The sequence below is a fragment of the Schistocerca gregaria genome, chromosome 7, assembly GCF_023897955.1.
Source record: "Schistocerca gregaria isolate iqSchGreg1 chromosome 7, iqSchGreg1.2, whole genome shotgun sequence".
NCBI lineage: Eukaryota > Metazoa > Arthropoda > Insecta > Orthoptera > Acrididae > Schistocerca > Schistocerca gregaria.
This window is the reverse complement of record NC_064926.1, coordinates 88,305,835-88,325,409: the sequence shown is the minus strand read 5'-3', so window position 1 is coordinate 88,325,409 and position 19,575 is coordinate 88,305,835. Positions and strand designations below refer to the sequence as shown.

Genomic DNA, 19,575 nt, shown 5'->3' with positions numbered 1-19,575 from the left:
TAAAAGTGAAGAACTTCACAAGCAACAACAGTAGTCTGACAACAAACAGATATGTTTTTGTAGCAGTTTTTGTACCTCTGATACAGCATTCTATCACAAGCTGTCAAGCATGTACAAAGGTGATAATGTCTCTCCTACGCAAGAAATAATTTATTGAACTTTACTAGGTTTGTCAAATATTTGACTTGTATAGCCTTATTTGTTGTGTTTGTCAAACATAGAGTGGGTTTGTCAGGTTTGAAAGTAATTTTGAGTGAAGGTTGATTTCATAAGATGGTGGACATTGTTTGTTTTTATCTTTCAGTGCACATATTTAAAAAAACAGCTCTATTACAATTTATCTCACTGTACTATGAGTTTCCAGAACGTGGAAACTACCATCAAGAATAACAAAAAAATGGCAGTGGTGTTGTGTCTTTCTCAGCCTATTCCACCTGAGGTGGTCAATCGTGGATAAAGAATCTGACTCTGAGGAAGAGGTTATGAAGAAAATCAGTGTTCTATAATCAACATGCAGGTGGCAATGCAATGAAATAAAAAAATTAAAGCACTCCAGTTCTTCCACAGATGATACACATATATGTTCCCCCATTGTGGTATTTTAATAAATTGTCAGTAGAGGATAAGTAGAAGACAATAAATTTTCATATACTTGTGTCTTCCTTTTCAGTGTGAGGGTGAAATGACTTGGTTGTTAAAAGTTTGACTTTCTATTAGGAGAAAGCTGATGTAACCATTAGGGTCTGGGTGCAATATTTCATGTAGGAGATTTTGTTACCTAGACCAGTGTCTTGTTTTCGTTTTACTTTTTGCACACAATGTCGAAGTCAGTGCAAAAAATTCCTTGCTTGCATTGGAAGCCATTCCCACTAGTGTCAAAATACTGTGTGACTCAAACAGCATCTTCTTCAGAACTGAGGTTAAATAGACAAATCTTGTTGGTGTATGTACATGCTTGTTAGACAAACTCATGGATAGAAAAGAGCAAATTTGGCAAATAGATTACAAATTTCATTGTGTGTGGGGGCAGGGGCGGGGGGGAGGGGGGGAGAGTGCTATGTGCTCCAATGAGCATAGTAAAACAATTAATTGGGTGATAGGTATGCTTCCCAGAATACATGAAGGGAAATATTAAGTTTGTGATAAGTATATTTCCCATGTCTCATGGAATGATTACTTTGGTGGTTTGTATACTTCCCATGGCTCCTGAAAGCTACAATAGACATTTTATTAAATTATAAGCTATATTTAACAACAAACAGAAACTAGATCCATTGCAGCAAACTACCTCTAAATGCCAGGAGTTACAGGGATGTTGAGGAGTATTCCTATGCATGCAGTAATACCGTTTGTGGTAAGTGTAGAACATGCTGCCCACAAAAGGGCTGCACAAAGTGCACAATGTCTTGTAGTATATGTGTATAAATGATTAAACTAGACTTAACACCTAATGGAGAAAATTAGTCTGCTTTACATGGAGCCATCTGTCTCATTGCTTTTACCTACAGATAAAGACAGTGCAGCTTGCATAATTTCACAGATTTATCATTCTGTTTAATAATTGACATGATCTATTGCGTTTCTTTCATGGCATTCATGGTTTCAGACTGTGATGCACACAACCACAACATGAGGTGAGGAAAGTGGCTTCAGCTTAGGCTTTACAACCAAGTTAAAGGAGAAAAATGGAGAATTTTGTTCCAGCACAGAGATTTAAAAATGTTGCCTGAAAAGTTAGAAATAAAATGAAAATCCCAAAAACTTAAAAAATGAATTAAAAATCTTATCCTGTAAGTGTTATAAAACATAGGAATGAGTCTCCATTTTTACAATAGTTAGAAAACTGTTTTCAGCCAGTGGGGTCTGAGTAATATTTACGAGAGTCATACTGGAAAACATGACTATAGCTGCTAAATTAATTTATTGTACTACCAGTTATGGTCAGCAACACCATAATCATGACACAAAAGATCACCATACAGGTGTACAGGGTAATTAGCAAATCCACAAAACATTTTTAAAACTTGGTATAGGTAAATGGTTCTGGTAAACATAATGTAACAGATGATACAGAATGTGAAAGAAAATAAAAATTCCGTTTCCTCTGTCCATTTTGTCCCTCCTTTCTTCAGAGCTTTGTCCTCTGACTTAACTTCCCATCTGTTAACATTCTGCTTAAATACCTTTCTGTCCAAAATATCTGAATAATTTATCTCAGCTTTTTGTGGGTCCCTTTTGACATCTTGTATTCAGGGTACAGTTTTAAGTCCTCTTATGTATTTAAGAATTTTGTGCATAAGTCTTGTTTTGGGAAGCCCATAAAATTTTAGTTGCCTTGTTCTAATGTCTGCTGGAAGGTTGGAGAATTTGTCAGTTGTTTGACAAGATTGTAGTCTGTAGCCCTCTTCTGTTTTCTTTGGCCCTTGTATCTTTCTGATGATTTTATGTTGTTCTTTTAACAAGTTTTCTAGGTCACTTTTTACATGGACTGCCAGGGTTTCACTGGCATACAGGACTTCAGGATTTAATACTGTATTATAATGCCTAATTTTAATGTTTTTGGCAACCATTTTTTATTGTACACCTTGTAGTTTCTTCCATGGACTCTCTTTAGTTTGTGGAGGTGAATGTTTTGTGCTATTTTCTCTCACTCCATAGGTTTAAAGACTTCACCTAAGTATTTAAAATATGGGACTCTACTGATATGACCATATTTTGCAGTCAAATTTTGGGTGTCGGTTTTTGTGGCAATGAACTCATACTTTACTTTAGGAAAGATATTTGCAGACCAACTTTCTCTGCACATTCTTGAAGGGTTTCAACCTGTTCGATTGCTGTTATCTTGCCATCTGCTAGTAAGACTAACTCATCAGCAAAAGCTAAAGATGAAATTGTTATGTCATCCTTGAGTTCCCTGTCTGTATTGGTTTGCAGCAGTTTTTAATCTTCAATTCCTTTTCCCATTCATGGATGACCTTGTCCAGTGCGAGGTTGAATAGAGGAGGAGATTGTCCATCGCATTGTCAGTCACCAGTTTTGATCAGGAAGGGCTGGCTCAGATATTTTACCCATGAATTTCACTTGGGAGGTAGTATGGGTCAATGTTTCTTTGATGAGGTTAAGGGTTTTTTGATCTAACCCTTGTTCTTCAAGGATATCAAAACGTGCTTGTCAGTCATCTGGGTTGCATGTCTTTTTAAAGACAACAAACATGCAAATTATTGGGCTGTTCCTGACTGCTTTGTATTTCAGCATGGTCTTTAGACTGAAAATTTGTCCTGTGGAAGATATACTGTGGCAAAAGCCACCTTGGTATTCACCAGTTTTGTTGCTCTTGTGCCCTTTGAAAAAAACAAGCTGATAGAACTTTGTATGCAACCTGAAATAGAGATATACCTGACAACCAGAGCACCACTGACCATAGTTGCTAAAAATGGTAGCAAACCAGGTGGAGAATGCAATTAGTGTGATGGAATTTGCCCATTGCCAGTTGGTAGTGACAGTGCACAGAGCTTTCAATGGCAAGTTTTGTTAAGACTATGGATCCTTCTTCTTTGCTGAGAGAACTGTCAATGGTATCACCTATCTGGACAAGCTGCAGTTGTGGCTCAGGCCACAACTTCAAACTGATGGCAGAGATTTCATCTTCCGACAAGATGGTGCCCCTCCACATTTCCAAGACTTTGTGCAAGATTACATTAATAAATTATATGAATGGTGACAGGGATGGGCAGAACTGGACTACTGATCAGATGTGTCCAGAGAGAGAGAGAGAGAGAGAGAGAGAGAGAGAGAGAGAGAGAGAGAGAGAGAGAGAGAGAGAACAGAATGTGTGTGTGAGAGAGAAAAGAAGAACTGAATGATGGACGCTATTGAACAAAATTTAATTGTTCCAGTGTTGTTTTATCAAATTAAGGTTTGGCCAAATTGTGACAATGAGTTTCTTTCTTTAATCAGTTTATTATAAATGAAGAAGCACCTGCTACACAAGAATTTGGGTGTGATGAGTTCAATAGTTTTGAAAGAAAATACCAAAGATAACTATCACAATTAGGTGGAAAGTTAATTTGATGATTCAAAATGTGTGAAGGGTAGGCTTACTATCTCACTCTGTACCGGTAGCAAACAGAAAGCTAATTGTTGGTTTTCCATGAGTTTTTTTGCTGTCCTGAATGCATGAAAAACTAATGTGATGTGGATTGTGAACAGCAATGCTAGTCAGCTTTGTAATTTTTTCTTCAGTGGAATTACTGGGACAATTTATAGTCCAATAGTGTAATACAATAATTTTAATTTTCTTTTGAGTTCTTTATTTCTTTCCTTGTTTCCACAGGGAACTTGTTGAAATCTTTGCACCAAACTACAGAAAATCATTCCGAACCACTGAAAGAAACAAATTCCACATAATGAAATGCTCACGTGCTTTCTACTGTGGTTGTTTAAATGACATTTCATTGGAAATTAACTTTTGTTTTTTCAGCAATGTTAGCAGCCTTGTAGACAGAATTATCAGCGAGGAGCTGACTAATATGTACCACACATGTGGCTTCACTCAGGCAACAGAAGAGGAGCACGATAACTGTTCCCACAGTGACGGCAACTACATCACTGTAGTTTTGCGACTGCAACTCATTTCCAGTAAACATATTGATAGTGCTGTGTGCTCAATTTTCTGTTGCCAAAATGAAGCTGACACATAATTGAGGTGTGCTGAATGCAAGTGTGGTGGCAAAGAGTTAAGTGTCAACAGCAAGGACCAGGTGTGAATGGAACAAGATTACTTCCAAAGATGACACACAACATGTATTGTCAATACTTGAACTGCAGTGCAGAGATTTTCATTGCAATAGAGATGTTGAAATGTAACTTCCAATATTAAGCATTATTATAAAAGAAAATACATAAAATTTATGTACAATCCAACATATACAAACATTTCATATTTGTTATTTATCTCTTCAGTCTTATTATTGTCTTTTAGGTTTGCTTAAATACTTCTTATTTTTTATTATTCTTTCAAAGAATTTTCCTTTGCTTAAAACTCTAATCTAGTAGCTGATTAACCAATAATGTCAACTAATGTGTGGAGATGTACACATCTTACAATTTCTCACAAAATATGATAGTTTTTGAGGTACTGTATTTCCTGTCAAAGTAATGTGGTACTGAAAGTTTGAATTTATGTGTGTGAATGTTAGTAAGTGAGGAAAAAATTAAATTAGAAGTAATGAAATATGGATACAGAAATGTTTGTTATTTCATCAGTAAAAAAAAAAAAAAGTTGGCAAAATATGATTATTGTTATGTTAGTTAAAAATGTCAAGCATTTCATCACAAGATATGTGTTATGAAATTACCATAAGATACATATTATGAAATTAAATCATATAATCAGTCTAACTATAACTGAAGTCATAACTAGGAATGAAAATTTGACATTGCCAAAAACTTATAAATGGTATCGTGTCTACGATCTTGTTGCTCTGCATTGGTTTGGTTTTTGCTCAGTACATTGCTGACTGCATTTCAATTGATCAGTTTGTTACATTAAATGTTTTTTATTATTATGTGATGCAGATACTCTTCAACTGATACAATAAACAGAAAATTGTAAGCAGATGGTTCTTTTATTTCTGATTTATGGACCTGAGACCAACACTTCATTCATAGTAATAAGATAAGTATTTCAATCACTGTTTACAACATTACTACTTCCAGTGATGACATAAAGAAAAATTATTAACAAATTTGCTTAAAAATCTTTTGGCTGACAAAATTTGCTCACTAAAATAATAATAATAATAATAATAATAATAATAATAATAATAATAATAATAATGATAATAATCCCCGTGGAGGCCCGGGAAAAGAATAGGCCTCTGGTATGTTCTACCAGTCGTAAAAGGCGAAGAAAAGAACAAACCACTAATAGCGCTAACCCCCCTTTTAGTGTGATTAGTTGGTTCAGGACACAACTAAAGAAGCCTTGGACAAGCGCCGTCATGGTCGGGGATGACGCTTGAACCATATGCCCGCCCAAAATGGTAACGACACTGCTAGCCAACTGGAAAATGATTTAAATCCAAATACAGGTGTTTTGCAGGATATGCTTCCTGCAACCACCCTAGAAGGAAAACAAAGACAGAAGATGAGATGGTCAGATGAAGTTAATCGACACCTCATGTTCTGTTATTACCAAGCAACAAACCTAGAAACCAACACAACTGGATACAGATCACAAGTATACAAAACATTTATTACCAGATACCCAGAATTAAAATTTTTAACAGAACAACGACTAACTGATCAGATCCGTGTAATAATCAAAATAACAGGATACCCCAGTCAGAATTAGAAAAGATCAAACAACAAGTACAACAAATACTGGAACAAAATAATGTGCAATCAGAAGAAGAAGAAAATACAGTAATGGACTCACACATCCCAGAGCAAACAAACAAAGAACAACACGCATCAATTAAACAATCAGAGGAAAACGAAATCTTAAGACTGCCACCAGAACAAGTACAAATAGAACACGAAGTGACACACATGTTAGATATAGAAGAAAAATTTCAGCTGACATATATAGAATACAAAGACACAAATACAGACATTAGACCAGTCTTGCATAGACCGCCAAATAACCCACAAGTCGAAACAACAATAAAAACTATCAACACAATCATACACAACAAAATAAATGAAAACACAACTATGGAAGAGTTACAACTACTGGTTTATATAGGAGCACTCACTACACTAAATATACACACTAGGAAGAGATCAGAACCAACCAACACACAGAAGAAACCCACAAAACAAGCATGGCAACACAGGCTACAGATCAGAATAGAAAAACTGAGAAAAGACATTGGACAGCTAACACAATTTATAAGACATCAAATGCCAGAAAAAAATGAAAAAGGTTAGGTAAAATCTCACAACAAGAAGCGATAGAGCAATTAGATGAAAAGAAGCAGAAATTACAAGCATTGGCCAAACGACTTAGAAGATACAAAAAAAGTGAAAATAGAACAAAACAAAACCAAACTTTCAACACAAACCAAAAGAAATGTTACCAGACAATAGGTAACACACACATTAAAATAGACAATCCACCAAACATAACAGACATGGAACACTTCTGGAGCAACATATGGTCAAACCCGGTACAACATAACAGGCATGCACGGCAGATAGAAGCAGAAACAGACACATACAAGATGATACCACAAATGCCTGAAGTGACAATTTTGCAACATGAAGTCACCAAAGCAATTAATTCTACTCACAATTGGAAAGTCCCTGGAAAAGATAAAATAGCAAATTTCTGGCTAAAGAAGTTCACCTCAACACATTCACATCTAACTAAATTATTTAACATATTAAAAACAAAGATTCCAAGACTTACCAAGCGGGAAAGTGCCGGTAGACAGGCACAATAAATAAAACACACACACAGAATTTCTAGCTTTCGCAACTGGCGGTTGCTTCTTCAGGAAAGAGGGAAGGAGAGGGAAAGACGAAAGGATGTGGGTTTTAAGGGAGAAGGTAAGGAGTCATTCCAGTCCCGGGAGCAGAAAGACTTACCTTAGGGGAAAAAAATGACAGGTGTACACTCGCACACACACATATCCATCTGCACATACACATACACAGACACAAAATGTCTGCTTGTGTCTGTGTATGTGTGGATGGATATGTGTGTGTGTGCGAGTGTACACCTGTCCTTTTTTCCCCCAGCCTGGCTGAGCAACTAAACTGGCTGAGGGCATGAACGGACACAGACGAACTGTCCGCCTAGGAGATGTCCAATACCCAGTAGTAGAGCATGCCCTCCAGCATAATTCTAGGGACCTAGGAACCTGCTACACCGTATGTGCCATTTGGCTTCTCCCACCCAACACCAGTCCCTCTGAACTGTGGAGATGGGAACTTGCACTCCAGCACATCCTTTCATCCCGCCATCCCCCTGGACTGAACCTACGTTGAACAACCTCATTCCCATTTACTCTTCAGTCTTCTCCTCTTTCCCTTTCCTCTTTAGCCATTCATGCATCTTTTCATCCTACATCTTTATACTATATACCTCTTTACTTCTGTATGCATCCTCTTTGGTTTGAAGCTGGCACAGTACCTACAGTAGAATATCTTTGGCTTCCCTCTGACAACCATGTCTCCATCCTTGCTACCCTCCCTGTTTTCCTTTCCCTGTTGCTTCATAACCTGGGTTGTGAGTAACGAAATCCACTTTCCTTTCTTCCCTTTCTTTCCCCTCTCTCCTCCCTGATGAAGGAACATTTATTCCGAAAGCTAGGAACTTAAATTTTCGGTTGTTTTTTGTGTTTCTATCGGCTGTACTGAGCTGAGGTAAGTACTGGCCAGCCCCTCTATCTCTTTGTTAGTATTTGTTTCACATCTTTATATGAGATTTTACAGAAATTAATGACACATACAACACAGAACAAAATTATAAATGAAGAACAAAAGGCGGTTGCAAAGGAGCACGAGGATGTAAAGAGCAACTGATAATAGATGCAGAGGTAACATTATCAAGCTAAAATTAAGCAAAGGTCGCTACACTACGCATACATTGATTACCAAAAAGCTTTTGATAGTGTACCCCACTCATATACATAGTAGATCCTAAATTGATACAGTTCCTAAACATAGTAATGAAAAATTGTAAAACCACACTTAATATCCAAACAAATTCAAATAATATCACATCACAGCCAATACAGATTAAGCGTGGAATATACCAAGGACACTCATTAAGTCCTTTCTGGTTCTGCCTTGCTCTGAACCCACTATCCAACATGCTAAATAATACAAATTATGGATACAATATTACTGGAACATACCCACACAAAATCACACATTTGCTATACATGGGTGATCTAAAACTACTGGCAGCAACAAATCAACAACTCAACCAATTACTAAAGATAACAGAAGTATTCAGCAATGATATAAATATGGCTTTTGGAACAGACAAATGTAAGAAAAATAGCATAGTCAAGGGAAAACACACTAAACAAGAAGATTACATATTGGATAACCACAGCAACTGCATAGAAGCGATGGAAAAAACAGATGCCTATAAATATCTAGGATACAGACAAAAAATAGGAGTAGATAATACAAATATTAAAGAAGAACTAAAAGAAAAATATAGACAAAGACTAACAAAAATACTGAAAACAGAATTGACAGCAGGAAACAAAACAAAAGCTATAAATACTTATGCTATACCAATATTGACCTACTCATTTGGAGTAGTGAAATGGAGTAACACAGACCTAGAAGCACTCAATACACTTACATGATCACAATGCCACAAATATAGAATACATCACATACATTCAGCAACAGAAAGATTCACATTAAGCAGAAAGGAAGGAGGAAGGGGATTTATCGACATAAAAAACTTACATTATGGACAGGTAGACATTTTACGAAAATTCTTTCTAGAACGAGCAGAAACTAGCAAAATACACAAAGCAATCACTCATATAAATACATCGGCTACACCACTGCAATTTCATAACCACTTCTACAACCCCTTAGATCACATAACATCAAAAGATACTAAGAAAGTAAATTGGAAAAAGAAAACACTACATGGCATGCACCAGTATCATCTAACACTGCCAGACATCAATCAAGACACATCCAACACATGGCTAAGAAAATGCAATATTTACAGTGAGACGGAAGGATTCAAGATTGCAATACAGGATCAAACAATAAACACCAGATATTACAGCAAGCATAGTATTAAAGACCCCAATACCACAACAGATAAATGCAGACTTTGCAAACAACAAATAGAAACAGTAGATCACATCACAAGCAGGCGTACAATACTAGCAAATACAGAATACCCCAAAAGACATGACAATGTAGCAAAAATAATACATCAACAGCTTGCCTTACAACATAAACTTATAAAACAACACGTTCCCACATACAAGTATGCACCACAAAATGTGCTGGAGAATGATGAATACAAATTATACTGGAACAGAACCATTATAACAGATAAAACAACACCACATAACAAACCTGACATCATACTCACCAATAAAAAGAAGAAATTAACACAACTAATCGAAATATCCATACCCAATACAACAAATATACAAAAGAAAACAGGAGAAAAAATTGAAAAATACATACAACTGGCTGAGGAAGTCAAGGATATGTGGCATCAGGATAAAGTTGACATTATACCAATTATACCATCAAATACAGGAGTCATACCACACAATATCCACCAGTACATCAACGCAATACAGCTACATCCAAACTTATATATACAACTACAGAAATCCGTAATTATTGATACATGTTCAATTACCTGAAAGCTCCTAAATGCAATATAACATATACCGTACAGTTAAAAGGAAGTCACTATTGATCAAGGTCCACGTCACTTTCTACTTTTGACCAGACATAACATCTGAGATAAGAAAGAAATAATAATAACAATCTTCTTCTTCTTCTTCATCTTCACTTTGCAGCTCCTGACTGGGTCTGTTCAGAACAAAAGCCTGTCGATCTTTTCCTGGCCGCCTCCATCAAGTTTCTCTCTCCAATTCACTTCACCAAAGCTTTTCCTCCTTTCTTCACACATTCTTTCACTTGAACTTTCCATCACTCTCTCGATCTTCCTCTAGGTCTCTTGCCTTCTATTGTCATTTCACGAGTCTGTCCCGGTATCCTAGCAACTCACATTCTTTTAACATTCCTTTACCATTTACATCTCTTCTTTTTAATGGTATCTTGCATGGAGTTCACTTTCACTAACCTTTAACTGACCCATTCCTTACTCTTGCCATTCTACTATCCTGCTTCTACAAAATTTCATTTTGCCATAATGTGAGCCTGTATCCTGCTTGCATGCCTTTCCTTCATTACCCTTATTTCTGATGTATACATGAGTACTGTAGCATAATACACTCAGTTTAACATTTGCTTAGGTTTTGATGGCACAGCCTTGCCCAGGCCAGGTTTCTTACACTCTGCAGGAATACACGTACTTGCCTTCCCTATCTGGTAATCTCCTCACTATTGCTCCCACTATCTTCCATTATACTCCTCCATTATTAGAATTTTTTCGCTTTCTTTAGTAGCCTACTTGCCCCCTATTACATCCACTGCTGGTCTCATCTTATTCCTCAGTGTCACCATCACCATCACTGTTCTTTGCAGTGAATTTCAATCCATACTGTCCCACCACATCCTCACGTACATTTAACCTTTCTTGTACCTCTTCTCCATTTCCCCCACAACATCAAATCATCTGTGAATATCATTGCTTTCACACTTTCATCTCCTATTTATGCTTCCACCCCTGTCAGTTCTTCAACCATAACAGTGATGAAATGTAGAGGGGGACAGTGCACTCCCTTGCTTTGACCCATTTTTCTGTTCTAACTGTGGTGTCGATGGTATCTTTTGTGGTGCTTTGAGAATTTCAGGGTAAATTCTAGAAACACTTGGCTCTCCACCATCTTGAACACCTGATATTTTAATGATGAGGGTGAGAGAGACTTTTTACTGTGCCACGCATATCTGTGTGTGCAGGAAGGACAGCTGCATGAGAAGCCAGGAGCTGCATCAGACGAGTGGCCGCAACAAGTAGTTACCAGCAGTGCCTTGGAATTTATATCAAAAAGTCAATGTTTAGTGGTTTGTGGTGTCATGAGGATTGTTACAGAGACAGATGAAGCCTGTATTGTATGGAGACTCTTACTTCATGTCTTGGCTTTGCATGAGGGAGAACGCATGTAATTGTATGAGTGTTTAGTCGATTCTGACATTTATCTTGGAACCTGTTGGCTTGCTGGAGTTTGTACAGAATAATTGTCACTTTGGGATGAGAGTTGAAAATATATTGTAGTTGAACATGAGATTCTATGAGTACATGATTTTTTTCAGGAATATAGAGCTGGTTAATATTATTCCCTTTAACCTGATACAGTCTTCGGAGAGGAATTAAACGGTGAGAGTGGCCCAAAGAAGCGGATCAGCTGCATGCACAATGTATAAGTGAACTGGAAGGGACACGCGAGTCGTTCAACCCAACACCGCACTGTCTCTTGTCGTCCATGAAAGCATTAGACTTTGTCGACCACACTGTACACATTGGTACAGAAGGCAAGACTTACATATCCCACCAGTGCCTCACCATCTACAGAGCTTACCCTCTTGTGATGGGTGGTGCCTGCTTATGAACCATTTCTGCCAATGAGAGACCAGTCTGTTGACACCATCGCTACAAAATGTTTGACCCACAATGTCACCTTTGTTTGCATGGCTTCGTCACTATCAAAGTGAAATCCCGAAAAGTGTTCTTAAATTTTGGAAACAAATGAAAATCAAATGGAACCAAGTCAGGATTATAAGGAGGACTATCAACAACAGTGAAGCTGAGGTGTCGGACTTTCGCAGATATCACAGCGCTCGTGTGTGGTCTGGCACTGTCATGCTTAAGGATAGGATGCTCCACTTGTGGATAAACTCTTCGGATTTGAAACTCAATTACAGCATGCTGTTTCTTATGCACTGCCATAGTTACATTACACACCACCATGTTGCACACTACTATTCAGAGCCCTCTAGTGGCAGAAGGCTGCAAAAACTTACACACAAAGAATAAAGATGTAGAATGTTAAACATGATTGTTTTATTTTAAAAGCTCTAAGAGCTCTCATGTAAAAAATTCTGAGGTTTTACTTTTCTGTATGCCCTTGTACAAAGTGTAATAAAATATCAAATGAAATGGAATTACTCGTTGGTGAGCCATTGAAGACCACCGGTGTACCGAGCAAGTTGGCGCAGTGGCTAGCACACATGACTCATATTCATGAGGATAATGGTTCAAATCCACATCTGGCCATCTGGCCATCCCAACATAGGTTTCCCATGATTTCCCTAAATTGCTTCAGGCAAATGCTGGGATGGTTCCTTTGAAAGGGCACAGCCGCCTTCCTTCCCTGTCCTCCTCTAATCCTACAGAACCAATGACCTCGACGTTTGGTTCCATTTCCCAAATCAACTGACAGACCACTGGTGTCTTATAATGAAATACTCAAAAAATATACCTGAAGAACCTCTGAAATTTTGTCAGTGTCATTTGGGTCCACTGTGTAGAGCTAAGTGGCAGAACAGTGACACATACGTGTTGAGCTTTGCCTCATCCTGGGAGCAGCCTAGAGCAGAGAGCACCTCCTGCTTCTCTGTGGTGACATTAGTCTGCAGGTAGTGCTGCCACAGCGCTTCCCAGCGGGCGTCGTCTGTCGCCCACACGCAGTACACGGCCGCTCGCATGTCCGGGTCCACACTGCGGAGAGAGTCAGAAGTTGTATTCACTGCAACCAGAGATATGTGAGAGACAGAGATATGACTGTTATCTCTAACCCAAAATTTATACTGTTGCTGCTTCAGTCACAATTTACTAATATTTATTAGCACGGTGTGGTTTGGCAGTGTGCTGCTGTCATTGTGTGCCTTACAGTAACGTACGTTAATTTTTAACTACAGATTTCAGTCAGTACTTTTGGAGTGTTATGAGGTTTATCTGAAGGGCCTGCCAGTGAGGTTATGAACAAAAAATTTATTAATTTTTGCTGGTTATTTTCTTTGTCTGGCAACACAGAACAAAAGAACAGATACAACACCATCATTAAACTATACTTTCCACATTCAGCTGTTTATATTCCATTTTTTTATACATCTTGTAGCACATTCACTGACCTAAAAAAAATACTGTGGAATGTGAATAAATTTAAGAATTTAAGTGATGGAGAGAGAGTTTGCTATCACAGCACTAAACAATGTGTAAGACTTCTTGTAAGTCATAAATGATGTGGTAGATATTCATGACATTTAGAGAACAACAAAACACAATATAAGAATGGTAAAACATCCTAACAAACAAAATACCAATAAATCAAAAATTACTCCCCTATTATTGGTTAACATCCAGGCAGTTTGTATATGACTATAAATGGTGTTATTCTATTTATTATTTTGTGAAAATAAGACCACATCAAATGACTTGATTAATAAATTTTAAATACATTGATACTTGCATTGACATCTACATTGGCATCTACATTCCACAGGTCACCTTATGATGTGTGTGGTGCCATTGTCACTTTCCCATTTCCAATCCAGTCATAAATAGTCACTAAAAAAATAGATTGCATAAAATCCAACTCAAAATTTTCTCACATAACATGATGAAGGCAGTCATGTATATGTAAAATTTCTTGACTTTTAGAACCACAGCTACTTATTTTCATGAGAGAACAATTGTATAGTGTGTCAAGTGGAGTTTGTGACTGGATAGAAGATTTGTTGATAGGGAAGATGCAGGATGTTATCTTACACACAGAGTCATCAACAGAACTAAAAATAACTTCAGGTGTGCCACAGGGAAGTGTGATGGGACCCTCACTGTTCATGTTGTATACTAATTATTCTGCAGACAATTTTAATAGCGATCTCAGCCTTTTCACAGATGATGCAGTTATCTATAATGAAATACTGTCTGAATAAATCTACACAAATATTCAGCTGGATCTCAAAGAGATTTCACACTGATACAAAGATCATTTAGAAATGGTAAACTGTGCACGTCCTGAAACCAAAAATCATAGTATCCTGCTACAGCGAAATCAATGACTCAGAGTTGGCATCAGTCACCTTATTCAAATATGTGGCCATAACACTTTGAGTATGAAATCAAACAATCACAAATGCTGGGTCATAGGCAACACAGGTGGCAGACTTGAGTTCATTGGTATAATACCAGTGAAATGCAATCTACATTTCTACTCTGCAAACCACCATGAGGTGCATAGCAGGGGGTGTGCCCCATTGTAACAATTACTAGGGTTTCTTCTCATTCCAATTACATATGGAGCATGGGAAGAATGATTGTTTGAATGCCTCCATATGTGCAGAAATTATTCTAGTCTTACCATCACAATCCCAATGTGAGCGATACATATGGGACTGTAGTACATTTAAAGCCTGTTCTTGAAACTTTGTTAGCGAACTTTCTGAGGATAGCTTACATCTGTCTTCAGCAGTCTTCCAGTTCAGTTCCTTTGGGATGCCTGTAACATTCTTCCACAGATTAAACAAACCTGCTATTATTCATGCTGTCCTTCTCTGTATTCATTAAATATCCACTTGAGCAATATCCTAGAACCAATCACACAAGTGATTTGTAAGCAATCTCCTTTGTAGACTGATTGCACTTCCCCAGTATTCTACCAATAAACTGGTCTACCACATGCTTTACCAACAACTGAAGCTATATGATCATTCCCTACTACCTGTTTTCATTTTGTGAAGTGCAAAATTTTACATTTCTGAACATTTAAAGCAAGTTGCCAGTCTCTGTACCACTTTCAAATTTTATCAAGATCTGATAAATTTATACAGATTTTTTCAAACGGTACTTCATTATAGATCACTGCATCATTTGCAAAAAGTATGAAGCTACCATTAACAGTGTTTGCAAGGTCATTAACACACAACATGAACAACAAGGGTCCCAACACATTTCTCTGGGGCACACCCTAAATTACTTCTACATCATAGATGACTCTCCATACAAGATAACATGCTGTGTTCTCCCTATTAAAAAGTCCTAACCTGAGTGACAGATTTCACTTGATGTCCAATATGATCATACTTTTGACAAAAACCATAGGTGTGATACTGAGTCAAATGCTTTTAGGAAATCAAGAAATACTACATAACCTGTCTGCCTTGATCCATGGCTTTCAGTTTGTCATGTGAGAAAAGTGAGAGTTGGGTTTCACATGATCATTATTATCAGAATTCATGCTGGTTGCCATCAAGGGGGTCATTGTGTTCAACATACCTCATTATGTTTGAGCTCAGAATATGTTCTAAGAATCTACAACTAATCTATGTCAACAATATGAGATGGTGTTTTGTGGATCTCTTCCACTACCCTTCTTATAGATGGTATGATCTGTCTTTTTCCAAGAACTGAGCATGGTTTTTTGTTCAAGGGATCTATGACAGATAGTAGTTAGAAGAGGGGTTAACTCAGCTGCAAATTCAGTATAGAATCTGACAAGTATTCTATCGGGCCCTGAAGCAGTTCTAACGATGTGAGCAGTTGCTGATAACCACTGCCATTAATACTTCTTTATTTCATCTTTTCAGCAGCACAAGGATTGAGTTGGGGAATTTCTCCTGAGTCTTCCTGTGTAAAGGAACATTTGAAAATGAAGTTAAGCATTTCAGCTTTTCCTTTGCTAAACTCAACTACAGTTCCTGTCTCTTTTGCTAAGGTCTGGACACAAACTATGGTGCCACTAACAGCCATTACATACAGCCAGAATTTCCTTGGGTTTTATCAAAGTTTATTTGACAATATTCTCCTACGGTAGTCACTGAATGCATCACACATTGCTATCTTCACAGCCAAATGTGTTTCATTCAGCCTCTCCCATTACAAACTGTTCTACTGGATACATACCAATACAGTGCATGGTCAAGTATTCCTTTCATCTTGAGCCATAGGTCCTCTACATGCTGCCCTGTGTTGAAAGTTTCAAGTTCCTCATTGAGATATGACACTACCCATTTTTTTTTATCTAGCTTACTGAACACATATATGTTTCTGCTTGTTTTAGTTGTCCTTTGTACTTTAGTAATCAGTGTTGCCACAACCATGTCATGGTTACTGATACCAATTTCTATGTGGACAACCTCAAAGCGGTGCAATATACATTCCTGGAAATTGAAATAAGAACACCGTGAATTCATTGTCCCAGGAAGGGGAAACTATTGACACATTCCTGGGGTCAGATACATCACATGATCACACTGCCAGAACCACAGGCACATAGACACAGGCAACAGAGCATGCACAATGTCGGCACTAGTACAAGGTATATCCACCTTTCGCAGCAATGCAGGCTGCTATTCTCCCATGGAGATGATCGTAGATATGCTGGATGTAGTCCTGTGGAACGGCTTGCCATGCCATTTCCACCTGGCGCCTCAGTTGGACCAGCGTTCGTGCTGGACGTGCAGACCGCGTGAGACGACGCTTCATCCAGTCCCAAACATGCTCAATGGGGGACAGATCTGGAGATCTTGCTGGCCAGGGTAGTTGACTTACACCTTCTAGAGCACGTTGGGTGGTACGGGATACATACGGACGTGCACTGTCCTGTTGGAACAGCAAGTTCCCTTGCCGGTCTAGGAATGGTAGAACGATGGAGTCGCTAAAGACGACACGTCTCCATTCGTCCCTCCATTCACGCCTGTCGCGACACCACTGGAGACGGGCTGCACGATGTTGGGGCGTGAGCGGAAGACGGCCTAACGGTGTGCGCGACCGTAGCCCAGCTTCATGGAGACGGTTGCGAATGGTCCTCGCCGATACCCCAGGAGCAACAGTGTCCCTGATTTGCTGGGAAGTGGTGGTGCGCTCCCCTACGGCACTGCGTAGGATCCTACGGTCTTGGCGTGCATCCGTGCGTCACTGCGGTCCGGTCCCAGGTCGACGGGCACGTGCACCTTCCGCCGACCACTGGCGACAACATCGATGTACTGTGCAGACCTCACGCCCCACGTGTTGAGCAATTCGGCGGTACGTCCACCCGGCCTCCCGCATGCCCACTATACGCCCTCGCTCAAAGTCCGTCAACTGCACATACGGTTCACGTCCACGCTGTCGCGGCATGCTACCACTGTTAAAGACTGCGATGGAGCTCCGTATGCCACGGCAAACTGGCTGACACTGACGGCGGTGGTGCACAAATGCTGCGTAGCTAGCACCATTCAATGGCCAACACCGCGGTTCCTGGTGTGTCCGCTGGGCCGTGCGTGTGATCATTGCTTGTACAGCCCTCTCGCAGTGTCCGGAGCAAGTATGGTGGGTCTGACACACCGGTGTCAATGTGTTCTTTTTTCCATTTCCAGGAGTGTATTTACACCATGAGTGGGGTTTGTAACTATCTGTTCTAGGTAGTTTTCAGAGAAGACATTTAGTAATGTTTCATGGGATGTTTTATTATGCCCACCACTAACAAAAATATAATTTTCCCAATTAATTGTGATTAGAGTACTACTGGGGAAATTATGGAGAAGTGAACTGAGGTTTCCTCTCAAATTTTTGGTTGCATCAGGAGATGAGTCCATTGGCTGATAGAAGGATCCAGTTACTATTTTATGCCCACACCTGATACTGAGTCTTTCCCAAACAGTCTCAAATGTTGCTTCAGTTTCTGTCTCAGATGGATCTGAATTTGTCTACTGCAGCAAATGCACCACCTCCATTTACAATCAGTCAATGAAGGAGATTGCTTACAAAACACTCATGCAACCCATTGTAGAATACTGCGCAAGCACTTGGGATCCATACCAAATGCAATTGCCAGTGGATATTGAATGTCTACACAGAAGGGCAGTACGGACAGCCACAGTTTCTTTGGCCCATAGGAAAGTTGAAAGCACTGTACACATCCACTTCAGCTACTGTTTAGAAGCATTTACTTTATTTAGTTACTCACAACTAGCCAATTTCAGCATTAGGAGCCATTCTCAAGTGCTGTAGGTGTCAATCTGCCGTAATATGTCTCGATAACTGCAAACCTAGCTGTTTTGAAAGCTAGCATGTATTAGATGTGATCAAAAAGCAACAGGATTTTTTGTTTTTCTTACAGAATTTTTATTTATTCATCAACTTTGTCCCTTTCAGTGTAAACCCCGCTCATGTATACTTCTGCCAGCACATTTTCCAGTCTTGAAAGCATTCCTAGATCTCTCTTTTCATTATGGTGTTCAGCTCCTTCAGTGATCCTGTTTTTATCTCATCAATAGTGACAAAATGACTTCCTTCCATGGTTTTCTTCAGCCTTGGAAACAGAGAGAAGTCACACAGAACCATCTCTGTCAAATGTAGTGGCTGAGGCAACAAAATGGTTATGTTTTTTACCAAAAAATTGAAAACAAGCATTGACATGTGAACAGGAGCATTATAGTGACGCAATTTCCATGAGTGGTTTTGCCACAATTCTGGTCATTTTCTGCAGAATGCTCCATACAATAGGTGTATAACTTCTGGGTAGTATTCCGTATCAACCATACAACTATAAGGCAGGAACTTGTGATGAACTATCCCACTGAAATCAAAGAAATCAATTTTTTTTCAGTCTTGGGCCTTTAGGCATTTTCATTGAGACAATTAGGCTTTGATTTAGACATCATACCGGCATACCCATGTTTTGTCACTTACTATAATGTTCTTCAGAAGTTCTGGATCATTATTGTCTTCATTCAGAAATTTCTGAGTGATGTCTACATGACATTGTTTTTGGTCAAAATTCAACAATTTTGGAACATACTTTGCTGCTACATGTTTCATGCTCAAAACATTCAAAAAACTTGCTTAGTGTGAGCCAAAGGAAATGCCGACATCATCAGCAACCCCTCTGATAATGATTCTATGATTTAGCACAAGCATTTTCCTTACTTCTTCCACACTGTTGTCAGTAATTGATG

The 19,575-nt window shown here is 38.7% G+C and overlaps 1 protein-coding gene across 2 annotated transcripts in view; it reads right to left on the bottom strand.

Moving 5' to 3' along the window:
• Nucleotides 1–19,575, bottom strand: part of LOC126281584 (aminopeptidase N-like) — a 330,257-nt gene that overhangs the window by 41,646 nt on the left and 269,036 nt on the right. For both annotated transcript variants that reach the window (XM_049980666.1, XM_049980667.1), the window contains exon 13: nt 13,193–13,354. In XM_049980666.1, coding sequence (XP_049836623.1) covers nt 13,193–13,354 — 162 coding nt within the window. The remainder of the gene's footprint in view (nt 1–13,192; nt 13,355–19,575) is intronic.